This window comes from Aplidium turbinatum, chromosome 16, assembly GCF_918807975.1.
Source record: "Aplidium turbinatum chromosome 16, kaAplTurb1.1, whole genome shotgun sequence".
Lineage (NCBI taxonomy): Eukaryota > Metazoa > Chordata > Ascidiacea > Aplousobranchia > Polyclinidae > Aplidium > Aplidium turbinatum.
Window position 1 is genome coordinate 9,499,731 of NC_137487.1, and position 20,427 is coordinate 9,520,157.

Below are 20,427 nucleotides of genomic sequence, written 5' to 3' on the forward strand. Positions count from 1 at the left end.
CATATTTTTTACATGTAGATTTTGCACAAAATCACACTACAGTATTGTGTAGTCGTGTTTGTAGAAGAAGATTTTCTACAACAGAATAACTCTGCAATGGTTGATGGCTTAATTAACTGACCCTGAAGTATACTGGAGCAGATTGCTTGCAAATAAATCAGTGCGTTAATGACAGTCGTGTAATCACGCAATAAACACAATTGAAAACAACAATCCAAATTTCCTTATTACAAAAGCAACTACGATCACTTATTCCGTGGTTTTCGCGTTATAGAATCGTTGTGCCAAGCGATTACTGCCGGCGCGAGGTTGTAAATCTCCATGTCAGGACCGTCCAGACAAATGCGCATTAGTGACTCAATAGTGTTAACTAACTAACACAATAGTGTTAGTCTAACACCCTCCCTTCTGTGCAGAAATTCTATTTCTATCAGTATCAGCGTGAATAAGGTCGCTACATTTGCCTAAGCACGTGCGAAACCCAGCTGAGACTTGCTTTCTGTGACGTTTCTTTTTAACAAACGATCAATGTAACGCAATAATCCTCATTGTTAAAATTAGAATACATAATATCTTGCCGAAAAGTTCAGACAACTTTATTTCAAGGCAACATTGCAAGGCGTTGAAATGATGTAAAAATGGCTACTTTTGCCATCAGCTCGTTAACCACGCCACTCTAATGTGATCTTTAAAGCAATTGCCTGTACTATTATCATTTCAGCTCCGTATTTGTTTGCATTAAACAAAAATTGTAACAATTCAAATTTAAAATATATTTTTGCTGCATTAGCTTTATTTTTGTCAAGAATTTTGCGCCGGTCATTTATGACCGACCAATGAGTCGGCTTCGGCAGACATTCAAGGTCATTCCGGAGGTCATGTCCGCCATGACCGCCGGAATTTCGAGGCCTGTATTATATACCGTATGTGTTAATGTTCTTAATTTTGGGTCTTTTGTTTAAATGTTTTTGTGGCAGCTGACTTTGGTGACCTTTTGGTCTTTCGCTGCCATCCTTGTTGTGCGAATTATTTGTGTTTATTGTCTTTTTGCTTTTAGTGTCTTTCTTTTTCGCCAACAAAACAAAAAATAAACTGAACTGAACTTTGTGAGAACAAACAAGCCCACACGTCACATTAAACAATATGCATTGTTTTTTGTTGTTGTATTATATCAATAAACAAAACTTTATTCATAAGTTTCTTCATTTACTTTTATTTGCTGGTGCGTCGCAAGTCCAGAAAACTTTTCCAGAGGCGTCGCAACAAAAAAAGTTTGAGAACCACTGCCCTAACCTACTGGTACAATGTAGGCTATCTGAAAAATAGTACATTGTAGTGTTGTACCGGTATATAATGCTTAATGTGCAGGGATATTGGAGTAGGCATAGCCTAACTAATTGTTAAAATCACATCTCTTTTTAATGACAATGTATCATAGAAACTCCACCAGCGGCAACAGATGTTGTGCATCAAATTATAAAGATAAGAATCTCTGTTCCGCTTTGTTCGGAAGTCTGACTGTTATTTTCTTGTGTGCCAGCTTAGCTGAGCCTGTGTGGTTCCACCTTGAATGTGGAAAATGTTGTACGACCAACTTTGGTATACGGACAGTGTTTACTGATATTAATAAAGAATTTGAAGAAAATGCAGTCTTAAATGAAGAAAATTGTGATAAAGAGAAGCAATCTGGTATGTTTAAAACAAAACATGTTCATTTATATCATGGGATTTAAAATGCCCTGGTATAAAATACGTGATTATGTCTATAGTATATTCGTCTTAGCCAATCTAGTAGATTTTCATGCCATGAAAACATAACATATAGGCTAAGTGATTACAACGACTAAGCTGTATACCAAATCAAAAAAGTTCTTTATGTATACGTTTACACCGGAATGGCCCGTTTCGGCGAGTCCGATTCGGCTAATCCGATTCGGCTAGTCCGATTCGGCGAGTTCCCTATTCGGCGAGAGCCTTTTTCGGCGAGTGCCCTATTCGGCGAGTTTTTGAAATTTTATTTTTGAAAGGGAATTATCGGGTACCGTAGCCTAACTGTTTTCACATCGTTTTAGCGTCGCTGAACGTGCAGAAAGGAATAAAAATAAAATGTTTTAACTATTAAATTAAAATTCGTCATGTCAGATCAGTTCAGTTGTTTTTATTTCTGACCATCATATTAAAAACAATACACGTCAACATAGCAAAGGTGGAAGCGACAAAACGTGAACGCTAAAACGTGCTTGAATTCGTCGTGTCCGTTCAGTTGTTTTTAAGGTAGAAGCGACAAAACGCGAACGTTAAAACGTGCTTGTGACCGAAGTAAGTTATTGAGTTGAAAGAAATTTGACACGGTCGCAACACCTTCAGAAAAATTTAAGATGTGAAGGGAAAATAAAAAAAAGAAAATGTTACAAAAAAAAATTCATGTTTATATCTATAAGTTAGTACTTTTGAATAGTTGAAATGATTAGTTTGGATCAACAAATGTGTGGCCTACAGCTTGGATTGAAAGGAAATTATCGGGCACCGTAGCCTAGTTATCCCTACCATCAAAAATTTGTTCCAAGAACCCAGTTAGCCTAACAGTTCATTTTTACATTGTAGTAACAGAATGAAAAGGCTAACCAAATGTGTGGCCTATCGTTTTAACGTCGCTAAACGTTGAAATCGTGTAGAAAAGAGAACTTTGCTGACTAGGATACGTTGCAAGCCTTAAAGCAGCCGGCGGCCATGGCCGCTAAGTAGTGCTTGAATAGCCGCCTGTGCTACCTCCTCCGTCGGCCAAGTTTGGCCGCCGGTTTCTCAATTATTTAATTTCGCAATAGAATGTTCGTGGATTAAATGTCGAAAATATGTAGTATCAAAAAGTGACGCAGAATTAGGTCAGCGCGTCAGAATCACTACTGTTGTATTGAATATATTCAGCTGCGAGCACCAGCGCTGGAAGTCTTGTTTGCAATTCCCGAATGTTTATTTTAACGAAGTGTTAATCCGAAGTGCTAATTTACATCGGCTGGCGATATTGTCGTTTTTATATGGATTCAATGTTGTCGGACATTAAATCGTTGTTAAAAAGGAGAACTTTGTTAGTTGACATCCGTGGGTAAAACACGTGCCTTCATAATTGAGAAATGTTCCCGCTGTGGGTTAGTAACTTCACACCCTCAATGGTGACATCATAACGATATAAATGGTCAGGTTTTATGAAAGGCGGTATGCAGTTGAAACAATTTACTGAGCTGCGAGCAGTTAAAACAATTTAGGGTCGTTAGATGGTCCCGCAATACCGGATTACAATCCCGATAGAGCATTTAATCCGTGGTACAACGATTCTATTGCAGGACGTCGCCCAGACTTCAACAACGCTAAGTGATTATTTTAACAAGTTTGAGTGACAGTTTGAACGCTAAGTGACAATTCAAGCACGTTTGAACGTTCGCGTTTTGTCGCTTCTACCTTTGCTATGTTGACGTGTATTCTTTTTCACATGATGGTCAGAAATAAAAACAACTCAACTGACGTAACGAATTTTAATTTAATAGTTAAAACATTTTATTTTTATTCCTTTCTGCACGACTGCAACGTTTAACGATGTAAAAACGGCAATTATAATTAGGCTACGGTACCCGATAATTCCCTTTCAAAAATAAAATTTCAAAAACTCGCCGAATAGGGCACTCGCCGAAAAAGGCTCTCGCCGAATAGGGAACTCGCCGAATCGGATTAGCCGAATCGGACTCGCCGAATCGGACTCGCCGAATAGTAGCAGACCCCGTTTACACTGCGCACATGTCCAAGATATAATTTTTAGCAATTACTTAAGGTCATTTTAGAAGGGAAGGATGAGCTGACAATAAATTAATAACATTTTAAACCCATGTATTTTTTAATTTTGTGTTAGATCAGTGTTGGCTGCATATGAATAATTGAATATGTGTTATCTCATTGCATCCATTATTTTTTAGCCCATTGCATTTTTTGTAATTGCCAAGGAAGTATGTAAAATGAATGAGCAATGTATATAGATACTATGTGGTTGCATGGGTGCAAAATATAATAGTGAAAACATTTTTTTGAATTTTTAGATTGCCAAACTGTCCATCACGTTTGTTGAGTTGACAAGGTCATGTAAAAAAGTCAATATTACATGTTTTTTTAATCAATCATTCCATTTTTGTGTTACAGACAAGCATCTGGTTGTGGAGTTTGTTAATACAAAAGCAGCAGTGTTGATTCATGTCATTATTGCATTTTGTGTTTTTGCCATATGTTTGGGTATTTTTTCATTGCTATTAGATGTCTTCAGTCTACACAAGAGATTGTTTTTGAAACTTGTTCAACAATACGCATGTGGATATATATTTACAGGTATCATATCATTACTTTTTGTTGATCGGGTGTATTGTAAATGTTGTATAAAAATCCTATAAAGATGTTGTTAAGAAAAGCAGTGGTGGTTTAAACCCTGAATGGCCCCTTTCGGCTAGTCCGCTTCGGGTAGTTCCCTATTCGGCTACAGTCCGATTCGGCTAGTCTGATTCGGTTAGTTCCCTATTCGGCTACAGATTTGAATTGTATTTTGTATTTTATTCCACAAAATTGTTTCTTTTATAGTTGAAATTATCTAAGCCTTAGATGAGAGGGGTTTAGACCTAACCACTGAGATCTTAAAACTAAAAAGCAAATTAAATTTATTTTTGAACTAATAATGTTTGCTTAGATAAAATTGACATGTATCCTGCGTCGCAGTCTGCATGCAAACTTAGAACATATATTAGAATCCTCAACTATTACAAAATTCTAAATCCAACGAACAGACAGGAAATAAAACAACAGTTTGTGTATGTATGATTGTATGTGTTGTGCACTATCGATCGATGGATCACTCTGTACTCTCAATCTGCGCTATTGATTGACTATTATGGCTAACCCACAACACTAACCTTAACCTCAGACCCCCAATTCCAACAAACATTAATTGATTATTCATAACACATGCATACATTGGCACTGATGCATCCAGAAGTTTGTTTTTGTATTTTTTGGTGATAATGCTTGGCAATTGACGTAACACCAATACAAAGCCAAAACATTCCATAAAATGCACTGTTTTTTTTACCCCAAATCAACAAATTTTATTGGGGTAAAAAAAAACACCTCAATAATAATTTACACAAACGTTTGGAGGCCCCAGTCTTTGTTGCATCTAGTAGCCTCACAACATAGTACTCACAATATAACATTAAAACATTCATACTACCTATCACTAAAATTTCACAAAAACATTTAATAAACTCCTCCGAACCTTTTTTTGCAACCTTTGATGACCATATTTACTCTATTTAACATATCTCTTCTTTGTCAAATCCATTCTTTTTCCTCTGCCCCTCAAAGTAATCACCAGAGACCACTTAAACAGACATTAAAAAAGTTGAGTGAATATCTACTCATTTTAGATGTGAGATGATAAGTGTTTTTTTTTACCCCAATTATTGAAGCTTTAGATGAGTGGGATTTAGACCTTTGCGTTGCGTACATACTAATCGATTCCTCAACCATGATAAAGTAACATCAACTGAGAATCTAACGAAGGAAGTAACCAAAGGAATTCCAGGTCATGTAACGCTGAAACCCAGATTTATTCTGAACTGCCACTTAGGTTTTAAATTCATCTTTTATGTCAAATGCTATTTGACAAAATCTGTCTTTTTTTGTTGACACGTTTTCGCTGAGACTTTATCTCATTATAACCTCTATTGTCAATCATAAAAAATACGTTTCTCGGCAGCCGATTTGTAGCAAGAATTGACAGCGATAGGCACGTGTTTCGCCCATGAGGCTGGGCTCATCAGTATCGCACCGTATTCTAGTCACAAGGTATTCGATCGCCGCTTTACCAGTCAGTTTAACTTTTATCTTTGAAGTTTGCATGCGGATGCCAGCGACGCAGGATGCATGTCAATTTTATCTGAGCAAACATTAATAGTTCAAAAATAAATTTAATTTGCTTTTTAGTTTTAAGATCTCAGTGGTTAGGTCTAAACTAGGGTTACCATATTTGAAAAAGCAAAATTCCGGACAGTGCATGACTATTTTCATAAGACCATATATGCGCTACCGAACTATTGGGTCTGCTACTATTCGGAGAGTCCGATTCGGAGAGTTCCCTATTCGGAGACAGCCTTTTTCGGAGAGTTCCCTATTCGGAGATTTTTTGAAATTTTTTTTGAAAATTATCGGGAACCGTAGCCTAATTATCATTGCCGCTTTTACATCGTTTTAACGTCGCTAAACGTTCAAATCGTGCAGAAAAAAATAGAAAAATGTTTGAACAATTAAATGAAAATTCGTCATGTCAGTTCAGTTGAATTGTTTTTATTTGTGACCATCATATCAAAAACAATACACGTCAACATAGCAAAGGTAGAAGCGACAAAACGCGAACGGTAAAACGTGCTTGTGACCGAAGTACCGGTAAGTGATTGAGTTGAAAGAAATTTGGCACGGCCGCAACACCTTCAGAAAAATTTAAGATATGAAGGGAAAATAAAAAAAAGAAGATGTTACAAAATAAATAAATCATGGATTACCGGTAGTTTGGATCAACAAATGTGTGGCCTACAGCTGAGAGGGTCGAACGAAGGAACGTAACGAAGGAACTAACCAAAGGAATTCCAGGTCATGTAACGCCGAAACCCAGGTTTATTCTAAACTGCCACTTAGGTTTTAACTTCATCTTTTATAGCAAACGCAATTTGGCAACTGTCTTTTTTTAGTTGACGCGTTTTCGCTGAGACTTTATTTCATTAACCCCTATTGTTAATCATGAAAACTGTTGTTTTGATGTAAAACACATATTTTGAACAAACCCAGACAACAAAATTCGTCATTTTTACATTGATTCGAACGTCTGCAGACGTTGAATCAATGTAAAAATGACGGATTTTGCCGTCTGGGAAGGCACTCAAAGGTAAACAGTGGATAAAATGCAAGAATGCAAAAGAAACGATATTGTGGAATAAAATACAAAATTCTCTAAATAAACAGAAGAATCGGACATACATCTCTCTGTTATCATTTTTAATGTAAAAATTCCTTTTGTGGTCTCTTTGTCTGGAACAAATAAAAACTGTGCTGTTGAAATTTCCGATTGTAATTTTGGTCTCAATCTCATCATCATGATTCGGAGTAAGATGTTTGTTAGATGATTCACAAGGCTAATTGCTCTGTGGAGTGAGCATTCTGTTGCTCCGGTTTTCTTTGGTAAAGTTATGAATATGGAACGTACCATATCACTAGGGTCTTTCCGGTGTCATAAATATGATTTAAGATCTCAGTGGTTAGGTCTAAACCCCACTCATCTAAAGCTTCGAGAATTTCAACTGTAAAAGAAACGATATTGTGGAATAAAATACAAAATTCTCTACTGTAAATAAACAGAAGGCGTCGTTGGATTTAAAATTTTGTAATAGTTGGGGATTCTAATATATTCTAAGTTTGCATGCAGAAGGCGACGCAGGATACATGTCAATTTTATCTGAGCAAACATTAATAGTTCAAAATTAAATTTAATTCGCTTTTTAGTCTTAAAATCTCAATGGTTAGGTTTAAACCCCACTCATCTAAAGCTTCGACTATTTTTTTCTGCACGATTTCAACGTTTAGCGACGTTAAAACGATGTAAAAGCGGCAATGATAATTAGGCTACAGTACCGACGAATTTTCATTTAATTGTTCAAACATTTTCTATTTTTTTCTGCACGATTTGAACGTTTAGCGACGTTAAAGCGATGTAAAAGCGGCAATGATAATTAGGCTACGGTACCGACGAATTTTCATTTAATTGTTCAAACATTTTCTATTTTTTTCTGCACGATTTGAACGTTTAGCGACGTTAAAGCGATGTAAAAGCGGCAATGATAATTAGGCTACGGTACCGACGAATTTTCATTTAATTGTTCAAACATTTTCTATTTTTTTCTGCACGATTTGAACGTTTAGCGACGTTAAAACGATGTAAAAGCGGCAATGATAATTAGGCTACGGTACCGACGAATTTTCATTTAATTGTTCAAACATTTTACTTCTATTTTTTTCTGCACGGTTTGAACGTTTAGCGACGTTAAAACGATGTAAAAGCGACAATGATAAAATTAGGCTACGGTACCGACGAATTTTCATTTAACTGTTCAAACATTTTATTTCTATTTTTTTCTGCACGATTTGAACGTTTAGCGACGTTAAAACGATGTAAAAGCGGCAATGATAATTAGGCTACGGTACCGACGAATTTTCATTTAATTGTTCAAACATTTTCTATTTTTTTCTGCACGATTTGAACGTTTAGCGACGTTAAAGCGATGTAAAAGCGGCAATGATAATTAGGCTACGGTACCGACGAATTTTCATTTAATTGTTCAAACATTTTACTTCTATTTTTTTCTGCACGGTTTGAACGCTTAGCGACGTTAAAACGATGTAAAAGCGGCAATGATAAAATTAGGCTACGGTACCTGATAATTTTCAAAAAAAATTCAAAAAATCTCCGAATAGGAAACTCTCCGAAAAAGGCTGTCTCCGAACAGGGAACTCTCCGAATCGGACTCTCCGAATCGGACTCCCCGAAACGGGCCATTCCGCGAACTATTAGCCATTAGAATTAATAGTTAAGGATTCTATATCAAAAATTCACTAGGCTTCCTCTATGATATTTCAAGTAAATCTCTGATTATAATACATGTGCGAAATCGCCTGCTTTTATAGACTGTTGGAATGTTCTAGTAATTTTCGCAGCATGTGATCTATATCTAACCAATTCTGATTCAGCACAACGGTCAATAAGTTCAAGAAAGTTCCAAAGCTCCAGAAAGTTCTAAGTGGTAAATATCATTGATAAGGAAAACGCTCTGTTACATTATAATTCCGTACAACCTCATAGTAAAAAAATGGCAGTGTTGCACAGTACGATTGCAGATGCAGTAAAATGAGCTGGCTGAGCGAATTTTCTAGAAAAAATTTTTCTAATTCCCCCAAAACGCCTATCATAAAATTTCGGACATTTGAGTATTTTTTAAATTTCCTCCCGGACGCAAAATTTAACACTAAATTCCGGACATGTCCGGAATTTTCCGGACGGTATGGCAACCCTAGTCTAAACCCCACTCATCTAAAGCTTCGATTATTTCAACTATAAAAGAAACGATATTGTGGAATAAAATACAACATTCTCTAAATAAACAGAAGACGTCGTTAGATTTGGAATTTTTTAATAGTTGAGGATTCTATTATATTCTAAGTTTGCATGCAGACGGTGACGTAGGATACATGCCGATTTGATGAGAGCAAACATTTCAATTTAATAGTTCAAACATTTTGCGCTAAATTTCATTTCAATTTATTTTCCTTTGTCACAATGCAAAAGAAACGATATTGTGGAATAAAATACAAAATACAATTCAAAACTGTAGCCGAATTGGACTAGCCGAATAGTAGCAGGTCCGTTTAAACCAGGGGTGTCTAAACTTTTTCCCGGTCAGGCCATAATTGACAGTGCGAAAGTGCCTGCTGGCCAACAATCTCTGACAATCTTTTTTTGTGTAAAGAAAGATATGCATTATATAGCAATTAATGAATTATTTCATGTGATGTCATTTTCATACAACAAAGCAACAGGTTTAAGTATTTTTGTTGTATAAGTCCATATATTCGTGGGATGTGATAAGTTAGACTAACAAATTATCTGTTTTTCTATCAGAAATTAACACATTCAGAAACTAGTAGAACATAAGTGTGTTAATGTGAAGAATGTAACTGACGTCTTGATTTCTATGCCCAGGCCAAATCTAGTTTGTGGATGGTAGACAAGCTTAGAATATGTTGGAGTCGCTCAGCTTTGATCTAAAGCAGTTCTTGTTTAAGTCTTTCGTTCATGTGAGACAGGATTGTTCAGACTTTAGGGCAGGTGATGAAAAGCCAGGTGAGTGTAGCTTCGCCCAGTTCTGCTATGCCATGCATTCCATTTGGCGCCTTGTAAATGAGCATTCAAGATTCAAGAATGACATAATCACCAGTTTTTTTCCTCCGTACCACACTCTCAGGCTGATGAGAGAGCCAAACCCCACTCGTATATACAATAATACATATTGGAATGAAAGCGTCTGCTCACACAAATATGTTGAACTAAACAAGCTCACAATTTTCGTTGCAATTTTTTGCATTTCTGGAAATTGTTTTTATCCAGTTGTTAGTAAAACGGCACGAGATAAAGATGTTGCTGTCGGCTTCGCAGAGAAGCTCAATTAGCTGCAGGTGAGCTGAAGTGTCATCAGGGTTCAAGCAAAAAGAAATAAATAGCAGTAAGTCCTTTAGATTTTGGACAAAATCTTGAAAGCGGCTGTTGAATTTACTAACAAGAAAATGAATGAATGCTCGTCTGTACGGTATCACTTCATTAGTCATTTACTCTCCAGGCAATAATTATTGATTTTGCAATTATGACAGAACAGTGATTTTAATTTTTCTCGCCTGGCTGTGTGAGAAAATGCTGTCTTCCTTAATTTAAAAAAAAGGCAAGTTGAATTTATATGATTTCTGTGTGTCTGCGGCCCAAAGCCGCCAAAAATAACACGTTGTGCAACAACAGGCGCAGGCCATACAAAAACGTATCTCAGACCAGATTTGACTCGTAGGCCAGACTTTGGACACCCCTGGTTTAAACAATAGACAGATATAGACGGTGAATATGTTTGTATTTTTATAATGCTAAAAAATAATTTTTATATTGACATTTGTGTAGATTTAGTTGCTGGTATGCATCCATCAAAGAAACGCTTTTTCTGCTTGTGGTGCATTTGACTTTCATCAGTAACTCTATTTTTACATTTGACAGTGATTCTGTGCGCAAATGTTGTTGGTATCTGCCATCAAATAGCTCAAGATATATATCACTTTCAACTGAACAAGAGATCGATTTCCATAAGTGAAGCAAACATTTCAATTGGCGTTGGAGTATATTTGGTAATTGCTGCTGCAGGAGCATCGGTTTCAGCTGTCGCTTTGAATTTACTGAGAAAGCATTCACTTGAAGACTGTTTTGTTGTGGAAGACTCAGACAACGAACTAGAAACTACTCCATTAGACATGTCTGAAGCAAATGAACAACCGTTATTTAATTCATAATGTACTTGGACTCCATTTTTTTTAATTTAAGAGCAGCCAAACTTGACTTAATTGGAAAATTGCTGAAATTTCTGGGAAAATAGCTGTTAATTTTTGAAATCACTTGCTGCAGTACTCGAAGTGCCATTGTATTTGAATAGGTATGGTATCATCCGTAGTATACAGTATGCATTATGATTAGGTTATAACGTGAAAGCTAGAAATCATTGGTATTATACTTTTAAGCATAGGCGCCGACTTTTAGTTTTGCACGGGGTGGCGGATAGCACAATATGGCAACCTAAAAACTTTCAAACTTCATGTTTTTGCTTGATTTTTACTAAGCGTGTTTCATAGATGCAATTGTCTTTTCACACCTGATTTGTAGCTCGATAGTTTACAAAGCAACTTTAAAACAAAGCACAGGAGATATGTCGTGAATTTTATTGTTACGTTGCTGCTCTGACACTTAACATTTGGCAAAAGTATTTTTGCGAACAGCAGCTCTGTCAATCCAACTGTTAATCAACTGGTCAAGTTGTCATGGTATATCGCAAGTAGGTTTTTATGCGCCTGAGTGCACTAAACTATCGTTCCGCCTTGCAGGTGGTGGAAGGCAACGATAAGTATATTTTCATAATGCAGACCACGTTTGGAAGCATTAATAAAATTGTTTCATTGCTTGCAAATAGATCAAGCAGTTGCAAATCGGACAGAATGCTCTACCTTTGCATTTATCGTATTCTAGCCACGGGAATTCGCTCCCACGATTTTTGATAGCTTCTCCCTTCAACAGCGATTATTCTGCCCGTGCTAACGCCTTTTGGCAGTGGCACACTTTCGTTTCGTTCAGGCGTTTGATCACTTTCATGCTGGCTGAAATCCTGACTAGACGCAACAAAAAATGACTCAATGGAGGGCTGCCATTTTGAACGCTTTTTTGGTGGCATCTTTATGGATTAAGCTGAATAAAACTGGAATGTCGGCGAAAACTTTTACTGGGCGACTTTTCGTAATTTTTTCAATGATGTAACAAGCAACTCCTATGTCAGACCAATAAATTCCCGCCTCACAGTTTGTCACGCGTTGACACGTAATATTACTGCATGAAGTAGATAACAAAGTAGAAATTAAAGCATGAAGTAGATGACAGTACACTCCAATCGAAATCGGAAAATTATTCAAAATGCAAAATCTTGAGCAATTGAAAAGGGTTGCTTTTATTATTGGTAATTGGCAGGGGTGTAGCTTTCCTCGAATAGAATCATATAAACGTGTAAATTTGCAGAACGTTAAAACTGCTACTTTACTAAGTGCACTTTTTAAATAAAATACAAAAAGTTTCGAAAATTGCATTTTTTTAATGAAATTTGAAAATAGATATTCATTTAGGGGGTGGAGCTATCAATCATCGAGATAATTTTATTTCCAAGTATTTTATAGCTGGCATAATTTATAGCGATATTATGAGCAGTTTAAATATTTTCAAAAAATATTTTTGAGGGAGGCATTGAAAAGATCGTATTTTATTGATTAATAAATCCCATTGTAAACAATGACTTATGACAAGTAACAAATAAAACAATCGCAACAACAACAAGGAAAAAACTCGTAGCTACGTGTTGCGTAATCTTCACGTAGCTTGCTTGATGTTACGCGAGTATCATGCTTGTGACAAAAACAATCATTTTCTTCGCAATACTGTATTGGTTCACCTCTTGCTTTACGTTGACTTGAAGCGAAAACCAATGATCAAAAAAAGATTTAAACGTCCGTTCAAATTACATTTATTTGCAGTAAGTAATGTAACCTAAACAGGGTGGCTGCCACTCCGTAACCCCGTAAGTCGGCGTTAGTGCTTTTAAGCATTAGTGGGAATCAGTTACCAGATGATTCTCAACAGTCAACACTACTCTAAATTTTATTTCGTTTGGCCTAGCTTTGTTTAGTGTTTTGTATTATGTAGTCTTCATGGACATGATAAAACACATACTGCTGCAGAATAATAAAAAGTCATTTTTTTGTGCTTTACAGATTTATGCAAATGCAGTTACATAATTTTTGTGGCACTTGCAAACTCTTGTGGTAGTCTATAAGTTGTGTAAACGATAAGCATTCAATAAGACAAGGTCTATGTGATATTTGATGTATTTTGTAATAACTATGCCTTTATTTATTTTCTAACGTTTTTGATGCAAACGTTGCCTATAACTATTGTTCTCTTACTGTGTCAAAATCATGGCCTGTAAATTGTACGTTTAAAGTTGCACTTTGCACCTGGCCTATAATTAGGGTGAAAGAATGTTTAGAGTCGCATGCGCTAGTGACCCAGGGATTTTAGAGACATGTGGGTTACATGAAAGAGGATGTGCCGTTTTCTAAAAAGTTTTTCACTATTGGATCCTCCTCTTCTTACGGGATCCTCCTTGAGAAGTGGAGAGCCGATGTACAATCTGCCATGCGTGCAGCCAGCTAGTCATCTGGATTGGGGCCTACGAGTGTAGAAATGCCCCGCAAAACCTGCACCTTAAAAAACAAAACCCGATTGTGATGATAACATTTCATTCATGTTATTATATTACGTTAAATGCCGTGTGGTTGCTAGGTTTCATTTGTCTATGGTTCAAGAAAGTCACCTCTTTACCAAAATTGTGGTATGGTTAGGTTGTTCATTTTACTATGCAATATGAAATGTTACCTTCTGCACCTGAGGTGTTTAATTTAAAGTTCCACTTGATTACCGATTATGGCAGTGCGTTTATAAATTGTGAATTTGTAGGTAAAAAAAAAAAATTAACATTCTTAACAGCAATAAATATTTTTGAACTGTTCAAAGTTTCTACCTTCACAATCACATCACTTGAAAAATACTCATGTGGTAAATGGTACCTGCATTCTTGCACTGCCCTTGTTTTTGTCATACTTTGTTGTTTCATCTTCTTGTTCATTTTGCAGGTCATAGTTTTTCATAATGGCTGGGCCAGAATTATTATTAGATTCTAGTATTCGAATATGGGTTGTTTTACCCATAGTCTTTATAACGTTTGTATTTGGAATCATTAGACACTATCTTTCCTTGCTAATGGCATCAGATAAAACTGTCTCACTCGATCAAGTGAAAGACAGGTGAGTTTTTAAGTTAATTGTGCCACTAGAAACGCGAAATGTCGTTTTTCTTTTCAGAAAAAAGAATCATAATCATATCTATCACAGAAATAGTTTTACTGTAAATACCGAAGATTGAAGAAGCTTGGCTGTTTTGCTTAAACTGACAATTAGTACTGCGGTAAAGCTCAATGGTAAAGCTCTATCTCAATGGGCAACTTTGAGTTTTTCCTGAAATACATCATGTCGTCATTGTGTAATTTATTTTCATAGCCAGGCTATGCTGCGCAGTCGGCTTCTGCGAGAGAATGGGCAGTATATTCCCCAAGCTTCTTTCGAGATGCGACGGGCGTTTTTATTGGACGAGAACAGTGTCATCATGAAAGGAAAGGACAAGCCTGGACAGGTATGCTCTTACCAAATTTTAACTGTCATACATTTCATGTGATTTCCTGATCTGGTGCATTAGTTAGGAGATTCAAATCTTGCTCTGTGAACGATAAAAAGTACAGTCATGATTTTGTTTTCAAATCGTCATGGAGGCAATGAGTAAAGCTCTTGAAAGACAGTTTCACAGTTCATCAATTCTAGTATTTAAAACTAAATGTGATATGGGCAACATGTGTAGTGTGGACAGCATAGCTTTGTCATGAACAAATTGTTTCAACCCAGAACATGTGCCCATAATTGAACATTAGCTAAGTGGGAATCCTTTAGCTCAGTGGTTAAGCACCCGACTTAAGATCATGCGGCGCTGGTTCGGCTCTCGGAGTGTGCGTTTGAGCAACGCATTTCAAAGATTACTTTCCATTCAGCGGCACCTAACGGATGGAATAACTCCCCGGTAACAACACTTCAGCAAACATCGGAAACTTCACCCTGCCAATCTCGGTAACCGGCCCTGCGTCAAAAGCATCTACAACTATGCCAAACTGCCAGGAATAATGTATCAAGGCTTTGTCAGTTCGAGGATAAAGATGGAAAACCAACCAACATTTATATTTACTATTTCAAATGTTTAAACTGCCAATATCAATTTTCTGGAAGAGAATTAAAAATTCGTAGAAGCATCAAATTTCAAGAAACTTTAAATATTAAATTTGTTTTAATCATATGAGTGTTCACATCTCACGATCATTCACATTATCATGTGATCCTACACGATCATGAGTGAGACGATCATATTCACAGGCAAAGAACCCGATGACGGATCCCAGCATGATGACTGACATGTTGAAAGGAAACGTGTTGAACATGTTGCCCATGATCGTTATTGGAGGCTGGATTCAATGGACTTTTACCGGGTTTGTTACAAGTAAGTTATCTCGTATTATCTACAACTTTATACTTTAAATTATTTTGTCTGACCTATCGTTTCAAGCACTAGTTGCAACGTTCATCTGGTGAAAGTAAAAGCAACAACAAACAGTTTGATGTATTGCTTATTTGCTTCACTGACGTTTCGCGCACCATGACAATGCGCATTCTCAGAGCGAATAACATACAAAATAAAATTTACAAAGTTATGTACTGCAGTGCGGTTGAAGGTAAGAAAAAAGGAAGCACATTATTTTAAAAATTGGCCAAAAATGTGTCAGCGGTTACTTTCTTAATTACGTAAAAACTTCCAACATTAAACATAAATTCGAAGCAGTGAAGACCAACAGAAATTCGAAACGAAATTAAATTACAATAACGTTTCCAACTGTGTTCCAATAGGCATGAACATATTTTGTCTTAGCCCACATGAGAGCTGTTGTCCTCAGTAATGCGTGCTGATTCATGGCTAAATAAACTTGTGGAAATGTTTAGTTTGTAACATTACTCAGCTTCATGACGTTTCGATTGGGGAAAATGTGAAGTGATCTTTTGCATGATTTTCAGCGAAAGTTCCTTTTCCTTTGACTATACGTTTCAAGCCTATGCTCCAGAGAGGGATTGAATTGGAATCTTTGGACGCTTCATGGTAAGTAGCAAAACTTGTGGCGCCAGCTGTAATTTTAAAATTGTAATGCTGGTAATTTCAACACATATTATCGAGAGGTAGTGAACACAATTAATCTTATGAAACCCGAAATGCTCGAAGATATGGGAATTCGTTTCGAAAATGAAAATAATAAAGTAACAACACTTTCCCAAATCAATGTAAAGTAATACCGTTGCTAACTAGATCTTTGCACCAGCCAAACAGCGCAACCAATTCAAAATAACCATTGCAAAGTTGATCACAGAAGAGCTGCAGTCTAATCAGGAGAGTAATCTCGTCAATGTGGGCCCTGGTGCAAACGTCCAATTTAGGCCCCCATTTCTTCTATATCCTACATTTTTCTAGTGAACACTTGTGCAGCGCTGGTTCTATTGTTTTACTGTTGCTTCTTTGCTCATATATATGATACACATTTCCCCATGATTAGCGGAGGTTTCATAACCTCGAATTCGCTGCGATAAATGTCTCGAGTCTTTTAAACCTGTTGCAACCCAAAGGTTTTGAAGTGTGTTATAAGTCTCTGGAGAGGCATAACAAGCCAAGTTTACTTTAGTTTTTAACTTAAATATTATACAGTAAATAGAATGTAGCAATGCGGAAAGCACCGGCGGTAGTTATGGCCCTGAGTATAATCTTTGACCTGTTAACACCGGTTCCCAGGGTGTCGTCTGCGTCTTGGTACTTTCTCAACGTGTTCGGGTTGCGTAGCATGTATTCCTTGATACTTGGTGAAAACAACGCCGCCGACCAGACAAGGATGATGCAGGAGCAAATGTCAGGTGCAGCATTAGCCATGCAACAAGATCCACAAAAGGCGTTCAAGGTATGTATCTATGCTTTTAGAGAGTTCCATAGACACATATGCTCTAGTTCACCAAAGACGTTGGTTAGCACTTACGTAAGCCTTCAGATTAGGCACGAGACTCTTCCCAAACAGAAAATTCGTCGCTTTTTACATCGATTCAACGTCTGTAGACGTTGAATCAATGTAAAAAAAACGACCGATTTTCTGTTTGGGTATCATTTTTTTGTGCTTCGCTTAGTTATCGAAGTCATTGATAGGTGGTTGTGATTTGCATTGTTGTTTGTTCACAATGTTTAGTGCTATCTTGTGGAAAGGCATCATATAGTTTTCAATGATTTTTTTTTTGTGTGTACCACGGGTAGTTAATAATAATGTTCTGTATCTTTCCTTGATGCATTATCAGGGAACGCACGCTAACACTGTTTTTATACGCTCAGAAGAGATCACGCGTAGTAACATGTTTTTACAACACAGCAGTAATAATTTATATATTATAGGGTGTATTTTTTCTAACGCTTTTGGTGTTGGGCGATCAAGTATTTACGTTTGCCCTTCAGCCATATGCGAAGCATTCGGCAGAAAAACAATCAACGCTTGGTCGTAGCCGAACTTTTTACTGTAGCAACATAACTTCAAGGTTTTTATTGCGGAAAGTCATCAAATCAAAGCTTAATTTTGGCAGTCTTTAGATATTATGCTGAGTTGTTGGAATAAAAACAATGATTATGACACAATAGATAAATTGCCATGTTTGAATCACACTCTTTGTAATTAAGAACAAGGAAAAAAAATATTAATTGTGATAACTGAACACTTTCGCTCGATGCCGAAGTTGAAAAATATCATTTGAGCCAAGCTGAGGCTTCTACAACATGCAGTTTTTCCCAACACTGGCGCTTCTGTATTCCACAGAACGAATGGGAGCAATTGGTAACGGCAAGGTATGTGAACGCACTGCACAGGGTTGAAGACGTAGTCTGCGCCACCCCTGTCTTACTCGAGGACCTGTACACCACAGAGAAGTTTCCTGCACTAGGGGAACCATCAACTTAATCTGCCACCAATTATTGCGTTTTTACTTGCTGGCCACGCGATGCAATTTGAAAAAATGTTACACGTTGATTGGAGAACCTGTTCGTGATGTCGTTTGGTTTGATGTCATTTCTTGAACAATGCAGTGCATGAATGATGTTGTGTTTGTCACAATAAATAATTTTGTGGTGTTTGACAAGTCACTTACACAGTCTTCTTGGCTCCAGAAAATGATCGAGACGTTTTGAAATCCGCAAAGTTTGCCTTATAAAGCAGAATAACAGAATTCTAAGTAAAAACTTATTTAGATAAATATGTCAGTTTTTAACTACAGTTTTGTATCGTCTGAAAAGGTGTATATAGTCATCGTCTTATGTTAGCATGTTGCTTTTTGAGCTGAGTTAAGCAGACCAAAAGAGCTACTTCATACTACAGGAGTTTGGGTACGTGCTTCTAGATTCTAGAATCACAACACTGTTCTGTTGACCAAAACTTAAATCAATATATTAGTGCCGCTAGATGGTGTCTTCGAGTAAATTTTTTAAAACTGTCTCATTTCCAGTTGCCATTTTACGAACACAAATTTGTTTCATTTAAGAGCCACTGCCAAGACGTAGCCGACTACTCAGTTCACACGCTTGATCACAGAAATCTTTATCCTCGAGAAAACTGCATCGTAAGCCTAGGCTAATCTTGACAATTCCACTCAAAAAAAATTGAACCAGTGACCGAGGTCAACATTGTGAAGTTTTTGCTTGATGAGGCAAGATCATTTTACCCCAAAAATTTCGCTCAATAAAAAGCTACTATTGAAGGGCAGTGCTCTGCTTTGAAAGTTGAACCATCGTTGGTCTGGAAGACTAATCTAGTTCATGTTTGTTCACGTGCCCTGGTGGGTCTTCCCTGAACTATTCAAATACTTGGTTGGTTTTGAATCTTTATTCTCGGACTCACAGAGCCTTGATTGGTTACCCTTGGTAGTTTTGCATACTTGTAGAGGCTTTTGACGCAGGGCCGGTTATCGAGATTGGCAGAGTGAAATTTTCCGGTTGTTAAAGTGTTGTTGCCGGGGAATCATTTCATCCATTAGATGCCGCTGAATGTAGAGCAGTCTTAAAATGCGTTGCTCAAACGCACACCCCGAGAGTCGAACTTGAGCCGGGCGCGTAACCACTGAGCTAATTTAGCCTATGACGTCACAAAGCGTTGAACCATCACCGCGTTGTGGTGAAAAGTATTACATGAGGGGAAGGAAAAGAAATTTACGTCATATGATTTCCGGCGAGCACCTGTTCAGGCAGGAGACTGAGAAACACGACCTGGCTGCAAATTGAAAAATGACAATTTATTTATAAATAACCAGGATAAATAATAAATTGCAAAAATAATAGATGTTCAACATGCTTTGTGCTTTTCAATAGCAAACCGGCGAAGTATCACCATGTAGCCTACATGGGCCTATTGATTAGAATCTTTGATTACGATGCTATGAAACTAACAAAAGGATTTCTACATCGTTTTGTGTTTCGCGATATGAAAACACTGTTTGTTACGCTGATGTAAGATGAACAAACGAACGAAAAACCTTTACTATTAATGCTTTAGTGTATCTTCATTGAGGTCAGATTACTGTAGTTAAGTTGCTCAACTTGGGAAAGGCTTTCAGATTTAAATTGTTGTGTTTGGTCTTAAAATATAAAGTAAGAACTCGATTGCAACTTTGGACAAAAGTAGCCTATGGTACCGCACACTTTAAGTCTTACGGGTATTAAGCATTTTCAGGCTATGCCCAAAGCCGTTGAGAGGATATTTTTGCCCTGTTCCAATAAGATACTTGGGCCCCAAATCAAGACATTTATAAGAAAAACACGCTGTATCCAGAGAAACTAGACCTACTCTGTAGAATCTTTGTGTTTCTGGGTCTCTGAAATTATCCCGGGTCCAAAAGTAGCCTACTCTCTGGACCTCACTGGCTAGGCTCCTATGTGTTTACCATGTCGCCTGCCAAGAAGGAGTTGCGTTTTTCAACAGCATAAATAATGAGCGTTGGAGGTTAGTTCATGTGCAGTAAAACTTGCGATTAAAACGAAAAGTATCACGATTAGTGCAAAATTATCAATAAAAATACATTTAAAAAGTAATTAAGCACACTGTAGGCTAGTAAGATAGCATATTTAAATATTTTAAATCAATGTCGCAAAGTCTAAATTGCAGTAGACTTCAAGTCGTTGTAATGATGCGGTCGTATTAAATTTATCATGTCGCAAAGCTCTTGATGCACTAGGGAGTCAAACTATGGAAATCGAATTTATATTTCAGTCAGTAGGTCTTTTGGCGTAGG

The 20,427-nt window shown here is 37.0% G+C and overlaps 2 protein-coding genes across 2 annotated transcripts; both read left to right on the forward strand.

Moving 5' to 3' along the window:
* Positions 1-1,427: 1,427 nt before the first annotated feature.
* LOC145785180 (transmembrane protein 127-like) lies at positions 1,428-14,112 on the forward strand. Its single transcript, XM_082596874.1, has 3 exons — positions 1,428-1,689; positions 4,186-4,368; positions 10,889-14,112. Exons 1-3 carry the CDS (start codon positions 1,428-1,430, stop codon positions 11,176-11,178), a joined length of 735 nt encoding a protein of 244 aa, XP_082453000.1. The 3' UTR covers positions 11,179-14,112.
* LOC145785993 (ER membrane protein complex subunit 3-like) lies at positions 14,029-18,289 on the forward strand. The gene is made up of 6 exons (XM_082597684.1): positions 14,029-14,283; positions 14,536-14,668; positions 15,454-15,577; positions 16,147-16,228; positions 16,910-17,072; positions 17,967-18,289. The coding sequence occupies exons 1-6, from the start codon at positions 14,129-14,131 to the stop codon at positions 18,105-18,107; spliced, it is 798 nt and encodes a 265-aa protein (XP_082453810.1). The 5' UTR covers positions 14,029-14,128; the 3' UTR covers positions 18,108-18,289.
* Positions 18,290-20,427: the final 2,138 nt, after the last annotated feature.